The 12,601-nt window shown below is 42.4% G+C and overlaps 1 protein-coding gene across 1 annotated transcript in view; it reads right to left on the bottom strand.

Moving 5' to 3' along the window:
* LOC113410502 (thyrotropin-releasing hormone receptor-like) overlaps window positions 1–12,089 on the bottom strand; it is a 42,754-nt gene extending 30,665 nt beyond the window's left edge. Inside the window, exons 1-2 of the mRNA XM_026665098.2 lie at window positions 11,830–12,089; window positions 8,613–9,475 (exon numbers count right to left, since the gene is read on the bottom strand). Of these exons, the coding sequence (XP_026520883.1) occupies window positions 8,613–9,422 (810 nt within the window). The 5' untranslated portion in view covers window positions 9,423–9,475; window positions 11,830–12,089. The remainder of the gene's footprint in view (window positions 1–8,612; window positions 9,476–11,829) is intronic.
* Between the last annotated feature and the right edge of the window lie 512 nt (window positions 12,090–12,601).

Below are 12,601 nucleotides of genomic sequence, written 5' to 3'. Positions count from 1 at the left end.
GAGGCTCCGCAGTTGGGGGGAGTTATCATTGAACAAAGTCACCACCCAGTCTGCTGCCAACCCTTCCAGGGTTCTGGTAACACATCTCACTTTGGCTGCTTCAGAAATGAACTCCCTTTCAAATTCTGCCATATAACTTCCAACTTGTACCAGGAAAAACCCCAAGTCTCTGGGATTTCCTCCAAATTTCACATCTAAGGGAGGCAGGTGGCGTCTTCCAGGAACCACACCTATTGCTGGGGCTCCCCGGGCGGCGGCGGGTGGCTGCGCCGGCGTAGGCTGGGCTAGGGGGGTGGGGGTAGCTCGAATTCCCCGGGCTGACCTCGCTCCCTCTTCCCCCTCATACCTTGGAGCTGTGCCGAGCTTCTCAGAAACGTCCATAAGGAATTTCCCGGCTTGATCCAGCCTGTATTCCATCTCCTCCCCCTCTTGCCACAGCCGTTCCCTCGCACCTCTTCATCTTACAGTGATCCTGGGAGGAGGGGGGTCTTCAAGGTCTCTCCAACCAACCCCCAACGACCATCTGGGCATCTCAGCTGGGGTTTCTTCCAGAGTCAGGTCGGCCAGTAGGTCAGCAGCCGGCATCTCTGGTAGCAGCATCGGCTGCCCCCCCGCAGCTCCCTGGTCATCTTCATTGCTGGCTGGAGACGACATGAGATGAAACCCCTTCGGAAGAAAAGTTGCTGTTTTCTCCGGGTGGGTTGATGTGGGAGTTTCGGAATAATGTCAGTCTGTGCTCCCTCTAAATCCCAAGAAAGAAATACTCAGACTCCATGGTGTAGAGCAAAGTCATCCTTTTACTGGGAAATAAAGTGGAAACGACAGAGCCAATTCCGAAACTAAGAAATTGGCGGGTAGAACACATATACAAAGGAATAGAATTGCTCCCACCCCCCAAAGTTCAAATGATTCTTCCAATTAAAACTTCTGAATATGGTCATGTGGTCATCTCCAGGTGGTGATGAGGCTACTGTCAGTTGACCTTGACATATTTTGATAAAAGTTTGCAGTTGCGCAAAAAGGGACAGAGGCTAGCGAAGAAATGGAAAGTTAAAGAAAGGAATCCCCCCTCCCCTTGCTAACCCAGCAAAGGAATGCAAAACACCTCCTGCCTTCTTCCCCTCCAAGATTCCCCCTCCCACCGTTTCATGACAGCCGAAAGAAGTAAATTGGCATAGCAGCAGAGATGCAATAGTTAGAAGACAGAATATACTTCAGATGCAATAGTTAGAAGACAGAATATACTTATTAAGAAGATATCTTGAGGCTGACAGTAATACTCAGTTGTCCAAAGCCTCAGAACAGAGACTTAGCATCTCAAGGTCCAAAACAGGGGTCATCAAAACAAGAAACAGAGTGTAAACCCTTGCTCACTGATTGTTTTCAAACAGCCCAGGAAAAGAGACCTCCTGCCAGTTTATTAGGGGTTATAAACCTATTCTCAGATATCAGCAACAGCTAAGCAAAGCAAAGCAATATCCCTTTACTTACTAACTCTCAATACTACTTCATTATTTCATTATCTCAAAAAATCAATTTCTTTAATTTTTTTATTGATTAGTATGACTGAGTGTTTAGTGCATATAGTGTAATTACTGAATATCTGATTAGTAAAATCAGTGATTTAGTGAATTTAATTGACCAGTGTGTTTAGTAATTACTGTAATAAATTAGGCTGTTTGTTTCTTAGAAAAATTATTTAATTAGAGTGATTTGAATAACCAATTGATTGATTGATTGATTTTTAGTAATAAGTAACCTTACTTTTGATTTGTTCTGTAACATATCAATTAACATTTATTAATTACCAACATTCATTAAGTAACTGTCTACCTATCACATTCACTAGCTATTGTAATTGATTATTGTACTATTGCCATTGACCATGCCAGCCAAAAACTCCAAACCAAAACAAAAGAAAAATATCTCTACCAATGACCTCCCAGACTCCTGCACATGTTTCAGATGTCTTGAAACCATCAATGAAAGTGAAATTTACATCAAATGCCGCCTTTGCGATAATCTAGCCCACCCTGCCTGCTTAAACACAAACAAAAGCCTAGCTGATATGGTTAAAAATTCAGATACATTCTTTTATCCATCATGTTCTCCTAAGCTAAACAAACTGAGCACCCTACCTGACAGAGTTGAAAGCATAGAATCACTCATTCACTCAATAGAAGAACACTTAGCAACACATTTTGAAACAACTATACAAGCAAGCCTAATCTCTCTTGAAAAAAGAATACAGCACAGATAAGTGAGTACCTATCAGCTCAAAATCAAATCCCACAACAACCACAACCACTACCTCAACTACAATCACAACTACAAAAAAAAATAACCACCAAACCACAGCCACAAACAATTACTATCCCTTTAAATAATTCCACAAATAATATCTCTTTACTCATCAGAGACACTATGGAACATGAACAGAAACGTCCAAATGCCATCTTATTTGGTCTCAAAGACACCAACGAATCAGACAACATCACCAAAGTTCGTGGTAACATAAGCAACTCAAATACAACAAACATCTCTCCTGAAGATATCATTGAAATAACCAGAGATGGCCCTGAGTCCAAATACAATGATGGCTCTGTGGCACAAAGATTTTGTAGAGTTGTATGCAAAAATGAGTCCAGCAAACACATATTCATTCATACAATAAATGCCATTGCAAAAACCAATCCCAACCACAAAAAACTTCCCTCAAGACCAGACTTATCCATACTGCAAAGAATCCCCTCCCGTGGACTCTGCGCAGAACTCAAAAACCGTCTAGACAATGGAGAAAAGGACCTATACATTGACTACAGAGCTGATTGCATCAAAAGAAAGTCACACAACACACAACTTCGCATCCAACCCCAACCCATCCAATCCAACATCACTCAAAACTAGGCATGCACACCCCTAACTACCTCTATTCCAACCACAACTGGCCTTAAATGCAAACTACTCAATGTAAGAAGCCTTGTAAATAAAATACCTGAATTTTTCCTCCTACTAAATATGGCTAAATTCGACATTATATTTGTCTGTGAAACATGGCTCAATGCATCTCTCCCTGACTCCATTACCACAGTAAGAGACTACCATGTTTACCGATCAGATTGTGAAATCCGTAGAGGAGGTGGTGTTGCTATCTTCTATAAAAAGTCCCTAAAAAACATCCAAGTTACTCAGGAGCTTGCTATTCCTGAGGCCATCATCTGTGAACTGTCCTTAAATATCACATTTCGGTTCTTACTATGTTACAGAGCCCCTGATTATGACATCGAACATGCAAACAAGCTAAATTCACTACTAACATGGGCAGCATCCTGCCCACACGCTTTTATCTTTCTTGGTGACTTCAATCTACCTCATATTAACTGGAACCTTAACGAATGTACAACTGAACCCACACATGCAACCTTATACAATGCAGTAACAAATCTGGGACTAGAGCAACTAGTAACCAACAACACTAGACTTAACAACTGCCTCGATCTCATCTTCTGCAAGAGTTTGAATTCAATTTATGGAATACAAATTAAAGAACCCTTTTCCAACAGTGACCACAACATGATTAACTTTTGTCTCAACATACGTCCACACAAAAATCATCACAACAGAATCCCCAATTATAATTTCAAAAAAGGCAACTATGATCTTATAAACAACGATCTCTCATCCCTTGATTGGCAATTTCTATTCTCTGGATGCAATACTGTAGAAGACCATTACAACATATTTTTACTTGAAGTCAAAAGAGTCATCAAACTATATGTACCATTAACAACTCCCAAAACCAGAAAAAACAAATTACCCATAACAATAAGGAAGCTTCAATCCAAAAAGAGATCACTTTGGCGGAAAAACAAATCTGGTCACATTGCCAACTTCAAAAGCTGATTCAAAAATTTATGCCACCAGATAAAGACTGAATGCACCAATTATCACATTAAACAAGAAGAAAACCTTATATGCACCAATTCCACCTGCGCTTTCTACAATTTTGTAAACAAGAAACTAAAAAACTCAAGGTCCACCCCACCATGAAAGGACCTAAAGACTGCAACGACGACACTATTAAAGCGAACCTCTTTAACACATTCTTTGACTCAGTATTTGTAAACAGCAATGGATCATGCCCAGTATTTCCTAGTCGAACCACAACTACAATGATCTGATACATATCGATTTTACAGAAGACAATGTTGAAAAAGCACTACACAATCTAAAACCATCTCTATCTATTGGATTGGACGGAATATGTGCCTACTTCTTAAAAAAGCTATCCACTGCCATAGCCGAACCTCTAAGCATAAACTTTGAAAAATCTTTCAGGACCAGCTCCTTGCCAAAACTATGGTCACAAGCCACAGTCATCCCCATCTTCAAAAAGGGACACCCCAGCCTAGTTGAAAATTACAGACCAATCTCTTTATGCTGCGTCACCTGTAAAGTCATGGAATCAATTATTAACCAATCCATCATCCTCCACTTAGAAACAAACAACTTACTCTCTAATAAACAATTTGGTTTCAGGAAAAAACTATCATGTAATCTGCAACTCTTACACTGCAAAAAAATATGGACTACACAACTCAATCAGGGCAAAGCAATAGACGCAATCTACATAGACTTCTGTAAAGCCTTTGATTCAGTGGTACACGACACACTACTCCTAAAACTAAAATCTTATGGTATCTCTGGACACCTGCATAACTGGATAGAAGCATTCCTGTCAAACAGACAACAAATGGTCAAAATTGGGAGCGTCCTATCAACTTCTGTACCTGTCAACAGTGGTGTCCTCCAAGGCAGTGTTCTAGGACCAACTCTTTTCATACTCTACATAAATGACCTCTGTGATCATATTAAGAGCAACTGCGTTCTCTTCGCTGATGATGTAAAGCTATTCAACACCACAGACAATACTGCTACCCTTCAAAAAGACCTTGACTATGTATCAGAATGGTCAAACAAATGGTAACTTCAAATCTCAAGAAATAAATGCTTGGCAAAAAAAATCAGAAAATAAAATTCAGGCTGAATAGTCAAGACCTTGATGATCCAAACTCTGTCAAGGATCTTGGAGTACTCATCTCTAATGACCTAAGTGCTAGAGCCCACTGTAACTACATAGCCAAAAAAGCATTAAGAGTTGTTAACCTAATCTTACGTAGCTTTTTCTCTGGTAATATCACACTACTAACTAGAGCATACAAAACATTTGCTAGACCAATACTTGAATACAGCTCATCAGTCTGGAAGCCACATTATGTATCTGATATTAACACAGTTGAGAAAGTCCAGAAATATTTCACAAGAAGAGTTCTCCACTCTTCTACTCATTGCAGAATACCTTATGCCACCAGACTCGAAATTCTAGACTTAGAAAACCTAGAACTACACCGCCTTCAGTCCGATCTAAGTATAGTATATAAAATCATACATTGCAATGTCTTACCTGTCAATGAATACTTCAGCTTCAACCATAACAACACAAGAGCAAACAATAGATACAAACTCAAGGTTAACCGCACCAAACTTGATTGCAGGAAATACGACTTCAGCAACAGAGTGGTCAATGTCTGGAATACTCTACCTGACTCTGTGGTTTCTTCCCCAAACCCCAAAAACTTTAACCTTAGACTGTCTACTATTGACCTCACCCCTTTCCTAAGAGGTCTGTAGGAGGCGTGCATAAGTGCACCAACGTGCCTACCGTCCCTGTCCTATTGTTTCTTTTATTTTTATTTTTTATTTTTCTTATATGTAGCCATGTATTCATAACTATGTTTTTACTTATACCTATTATTTTGTAAGCAATTGACAAAAACAAACAAACAAACAAACAAATAAAATGTATCGGGACTTTTTTCCCCTTTGCTAAACCAGGCATGGGCATGGTCAGTGTATGATGCATCCAGCCATAGGCCAGGAGTTTGACAGCCCGGGTCCAGAATAACAACAGCCAATGAATAAATAGGAAAAAGGTAGCATTTAGCAGCTGCAACTGAAATTCAATTCTACACTTAGTAACTCATGCCTACAACTAACTTGGCACAGCTTAGGGACTGCCCTCTAGAGTATTTTCAAATAATTTTGCTTTGGCTCCACTCTTCCAAATGCCAAGATGTTCCTATTAATAGGCCTTTGGAACTCTACTTTTTCTTTCCCAATTTTTAGATATTACCCAAGAAAGAGAAAAATAAAACATCTGTTCTTGTTCACATTCGAAAACCTGTAATGCAAAGTACATCATCCAAGATGCTTTGAACAATTTCTCACCCCAGCTCCATCCAATATGACAAATGGTTAGGATTGATGGGAATACTAATCGAGCACATCTAAAAGAGTCCAGTCTGGAGAAGCTGCTGTCATGCAGATACCCATTTCAATTTAAAACCACTCTTTCCAATTTGCCATTCTGCCATCCCCAGAATTTCAAACTGATACTAGCTCTCTGATGTCAGAAACTTCTCTTAAATACACAGGCTTGATGAATATGTTAAGCCCATTTATCTGTAATGATCCATTCTTTTTAGTATGAGAGATATTAAATATCATATAGTATGTTACAGCAATACTCCTTGAATATGTTATGGAAAATACTAGTCCGTGTGTTCTACCAGTTAATGGCAGAGTAAAGCTGGGAAAATCCATCTACAAATCTCTTTTTACTGGGTGACTCTGAATCTGTTATTCTTACTTTCAACCTAGCCTACCATGCAGATAGATTGGGAGGATTAAACTGGGGAAAAGAAAAGAATTATCCTTGCCTGCTTGAGTTTCTTGTATGATATAAAATTATTTGAAAAGACTAGAAGGATGACATAAATTAGGTTACATCTGCAAGAGATTCTAGAATGAAATGAACGGTGTAACTTAAATTATATAGTTAAATAGCTGCATAATGCTCATTCTGCCTGACAATTTTTACCTTCACTACAAATATCTAGGACCCCTAAATACTCCGTATTTTTTCTTGTTTTTTCTTTCCCATCATGCCACCTCTTTCCTATTATTCCTCTTTCCTACTTATTTCTATAGCAGCACCCACAAATAATTTTTTTATATTCTGACTATATCTTAATTAAATACTCCATAATTTCCTACCTTTCACCAAAGGCAAGCTCAATAGCTGAGCCAATGAACAGTTCCAAATTTCATTGTTGGTGACCCTCAATTTAAAAATCCAGATGATGGGAAAGACTTTTTTGGCTCAGACACTCCAGAAAGATTGGGAGACCAAAGGAGATAAGCAAAGAGCTTTTTCTGATAGAATGGAGACTCTTGGTGTCAAACAAATACCTATTTGTTTAATGTTATACTCAGAACAAGTTCAGAAAACACTAGACACCAGTTGGGTCCTGAAATGGAAAGTGGCTTATAGATTACATGGGGTTTGCGCTACATTTCTATAGTGGAAGAAATGGATATGGATCAATACATTTGTAATGTTAACATTTCCTTTAATATTGCTATTGGTCAATATTCACAGCTATGGCACAGCACAACACATTTCATAGCAGCTTTCCTTCTTCTCCTTTTCACTAGGCAGCAACATACTTCATCAAGGTGAAGCTACATTTAAGGAAATACAGGTAGTCCTCGACTTATAATAGTTCATTTAGTGACCATTCGAAGTTACAATGGCATAAATGAAATAAGTGACTTATGACCATTTTTCATACTTAACAACTTGTTGCAGCATCCCTGTGGTCATGTAATCAAAATTCAGGCACGTGGCAACTGACTCATATTTATGATGGTTGCAGAGTCCCTGGGTCATGTGATCACCTTTTGCAACCTTCTGACAAGCAGAGTCAATGGGGAAGGCAGGTTCAGAACAACTGCGTGACTAACTTAAAAACTGCAGTGCTTCATTTAACAACTATGGCAAGGTCATAAAATAGCACTGGCAATAGCACTAGCACTTAGACTTATATACCACTTTACAGTGCTTTACAGCCCCCTCTAAGCAGTTTACAGAATCAGCATATTGCCCCCACAATTTGGGTCCTCATTTTACCCACCTTGGAAGGATGGAAGGCAGAGTCAAGCTTGAGCCTGGTGAGATTTGAACTGCTAAACTGCAGGCAGCTGGCAGTCAGCAGAAGTAGCCTGCAATACTGCATTCCAACCACTGCACCACCGAGGGTCTCATGGGGCAAAACTCACTTCACAAATGTCTCACTTAGCAACAGAAATTGTGGGCTCATTTGCGGTTGTAAGTCAAAGACTACCTGTATTAAACAGCACCAAATGATCAATTATTGGTACCTGGGGTGAATCACCTGAGCTTCCCAACCATTGAGAAAAATAGTGAGTGATACTAGACTTTTTTTTTTATCTGACACCAGAGTTCTTACTGTAAGACAGTTTAGGAATGACCATAGCTCAGTAGCAGTAGAGGCTCCTTTACCATCATCATTATCACCCCATGAAAGATTCATATGAATTGTGTTGATTGCTCTGCCTGAAATCCTAGAGAGTGGTGTTCATAAGAGGAGGGGAAGAAAACTGGACTAGTTGGGCAAAGGCTTCCTAATCTCCCTTGCATCTACACACCTAATTTGCATCCTGACCTAAAAATAGGCAAAAAGAAGAACCTGTTTCCTGGAGCTCAAAGCACCCTTGTTTCCCCGGCAAGAGAGCTTCATGGAGCTGGAGGTAGTGACAGAGCTGCTGCGTTTGCTCATCCGGCTTGCATGCTGAGGTGTTGCAGGCAGCGGGTTCATGAAGAGGATGCGGGCAATGAGACCGTACAGGATAGTGGCCAAGCCCAGGGGGATGACATAGAATATGGTGAAGTCTAAGAAGTAGATGGGCATATAGAGGTTCCTGGAGACACGGTAGCCACAGCTGACTTGAGTGCCATCAGCAAACATGGCTTTCGAGGTGTCCACCAAAAAGAACCACATGAGACAGTAGAGCGAAGTGCAGAGCCATAGGACAGCGATGATGCGTTTGGCCCGGGCTACGGTGCAAAGCAGCTGTGCCTTAATGGAGTGGCAGATGGCAATGTAGCGCTCCACCGTGAAGGCTGTGATGGAGCATGCTGAGATGTTGATGCCCAAGTACTGCAGGTAAGTAATGCAGAGACAGCCAGCGTAGCCATACACCCAGGAAGCCACCACCTCAGAAATGTTGGGCAGCCCTGCTGCCAGTAGCACAATCAAGTCAGCGATGGCCAGGCTCACCAGGTAGCAGTTGGTGGGAGTCACCATGTGCTTGGTGCGAAGAACCACCAGGACTACCATAATATTGCCTGCAATCCCTACCCCGCAGATCAGAAGGACCAGCAAGATAGTGACCACCTGCACCTCCAGCGGCAACTGAGGCATCTTGTTCAGAAGAGTCTGGTTGGTGCTGATATTGTCCATGAGGGCTTCAAAGAAGTCCCAAGATTGATTCTCCATTTGTGGCTCTCACGTGGATTGTTTCCAAGCCAAGAACTACTTCAACAGGCATTCTAAACCACAGGAAGAAAGAGAGTTCAGATTGTTAGATTACAGCCCACATAATCTGATTTTTAAGAATGTCACTGTTGAGCAGGGACTCAAACCCTGGATTCAACTCTTAGGCAAGTTATTATTTCACAATCCTACTACCTATCTTTCAGGATTGCTGAATGTATTATAAGATGCTTTAGATCAGGGGTCCCCCAAACTTGGCAACTTTAAGACTTTAAGCTATGCTGGCTGAAGAATTCTGGGAGTTGAAGTCCGCACGTCTTAAAGTTGCCAAGTTTGGAGACCTCTGCTTTAGATAAATATCTTTGATTCCATTTACATAATTTTTAATTTAACCTGGATACTGAATTAACCTTTTTTTTTTCATTTGAACAATATATTGAACTATAAGTGAATTAAATGGTGTAAATGCATATGACACATGAAGACTTGGGCCCTTTCTTCACTTCTAATTTACATTAGCCCCAGGACTGCTTGGTAATACCGATGTAGATCACACAGTGCTAGCCTTATCTTCTCCCATCTTCTACCAGGCTTCTGCTGTTTCTTCAAATTCTGGATTAAGTTTTCCTTCTTTAAATTGGCAACTATAGCCACAGTTATGGGCAAAAAAAACCCTAGCATTTCACCATACAGATAATAACAGATAATCAGAGTTGGAAGGGACCTTGTAGGTCATCTCGTCCAACCCCCCCCACCCTTCTTCAGATGATCTGTGGCGGAGTATGACTATTTGCTTTTGGCATGTAGAAAGAGGTGGTTATACCTCCCCATTTCCATAATTTAATAATAAGATATGCTAGTAGGACATACCAACCATACCCCCGAATACAATTTGATTTGATCACTGACCAGAAAATCTTGACATGCAATCCATAAGTCTATTGAAACATAGATAGAAAGTCACAATTCAATTTATGGTAGCAATTCTTTTAATGACACTGCATAGTGTGGATGGCACATTTAACCAGAAGCACACTTATTTATCATTCTCATTTCCAAAGCTCTAGAGGCAAGGACCTTTGCAGACACTGCAACTAGAGATTAGGCTCATCCAAGAGTTGGAATCAAGATATTGACTTAATATTTGCTACTGGATAAATGTAGCTTACCCATACACAAAATGACATATTCCATATGAAAGGGGTGACACTGAATTATCTCTTAATATCTACTGGTCATTAGGACTGTTCAAAACACCAATAATTTATTTAATCCAAGGGGAGTTTGATTGAATCAACCCACTGCAACAGGCATGCTTAGCATCGTGGTTCTCCCTTGTCTTAGATCAGAGCAATTGAACCAACTAAGCAATTACAATTTCTTGGGCCCTTCAGTGGTCTTCAGTGTGCATGTAAAGCAAGTGGTTGAGGCAGATCCTTGGTGTGGTGAAAAACGCAATCTCTGACACTTCATATTAACCACAGCACTGTTGCCTTCAAACCTTGATCGTGCCTGCTTTGTACAAGCCATCGGGGATACAGTTGCTTCTCCCAATCCAGGGTTCTCCAAATTGGTTGGGACTCTTGATAACGCCTTGACATTTCTCCCAAACAGGGTGATGATGGGTGGCTGGGGAATTCTAGGAACTGATGTCTAACCATCTCCCTGCGAGACTACAGCCTGCAGAAAAGGCTAACGAGGAAATGATAGCAGCCACATTACCAGCAGCCCCAGACTGCCCCAAACTATCCTTGCAACTGAACCCCGTCCTTCTGAGCCAGCCTTTTTGCTCTTCTGCAGGCAGCCTTGCCGAGCAGATTTAAAACAACTTGTCACACCTTCAAGAGGCGCGTTTGGCCAAAGCCCTAAAGCGGCCAAGGCATCGTTCGGGAGGTTTTCGGTCTCCTCGCCTCAGATGCTGAGGCACAAAATGCGGTCGAGAGCCTTCCTTAATACAGTTAAGTAAAAGGACCACTATTTGCACAACGCCGGCTTTAGCGGGCAGGTGGATAATCTCCGACCGGCACCTGTTGGAGTGGACTGGAACCAGATCAGGTCCCCTCGGCTTCGAAGAAACAACGGACTGACCTCACTCACCGGACCCTTAGAAGCTCAGGGCACCGGCTGTTCCTCAGCCCCCAATGGCTGCTGGTCTGGAATCAGGTCTTCGTCGCGGGGCTTTTCGCGCGCACCCCCCCTCCCCCGCCGTTACCATCCTCCCTGCTTCTTTGATCTCTACAGAAATTCCCTTGTGGAAGGCAATTGATGCCGGCTGGGGAAGGCAAAGAAGGGAAGACCCGGAGAAGGATGCAGAGCCTCTCTCCCTCCCAGGGTTCGCGAACGGTGGGACGGGGGGGGGAGATGAAACGGGACGGGGAGGAGAAGCGGAGAAAGACGCGGGATACTTTACCATCGCCAAGCCGAGCGGAACGCGGGAAGCGCCGAGCCGGCTCGTTCTCCACTCAGCCTCGTGGATCGCCTGCCAGCTGCCTTTCTCTCTCTCCGGGGATTTATTTCAGCGAGCCGGCGTTGCTGAGGTCTATCTGTCCCGCCTCCGCTTACCGTCCGCGAGTAGGTAAGCGGCAACAGCGGGGTCCTAGCGCTCCCCCACCGCCTTGCGAAAGGGAAGGGGGCTCCGGAAGGGGGAGGGGGGGGCAGCGATCACGCCAGCCGGAGATCCTCGGGACTCCCTGGGAGGCCTCCCCCTACCTTCACACACACCCCCACCCCACCTCCCGCTCCCTCGCCAGGACTTCGTGCTCCGGAGTACTCCGGAGTCCACGGCTCCTGAGTGGGGTGTGGTCCAATGCTCTAAGTTTACGCTCCAGCCAAATTAGCTTGTAAAATGCCGCCGTTAAATTCGTGATGGTTTTTTTTTTTTAAATTAATTCGCCTTAAAGAAGTCACATGTCTCCTCTCCTCCTACAGTAAAAAATCTGTTAAGCCTTCGAGGTGCGACAAGACTGGTGGGATGACAGCTGGATGACTCTAGAACGCAAAATAGCCTTTGGAACTAAACCATTTAATGTTTACATGATTCCCACCAGTCGACTAATCTGATTATTTTCGGGCCATCTCTTCTCTGGCAAGACTCTAACAACCACCTGCCAAGCAGACAGGCAAAACTGAGGTGCGAGGTACAGCTCCTTTCCCTTCCCCCTTGCTGTGGCTTCTTGCCAGCA

The sequence above is a fragment of the Notechis scutatus genome, chromosome 3, assembly GCF_049901735.1.
Source record: "Notechis scutatus isolate UNSWTSFEM ecotype Mainland chromosome 3, rNotScu1.2, whole genome shotgun sequence".
NCBI lineage: Eukaryota > Metazoa > Chordata > Lepidosauria > Squamata > Elapidae > Notechis > Notechis scutatus.
Note: the sequence above shows the minus strand (reverse complement) of the source record. Positions and strands in the feature narration are given on the sequence as shown.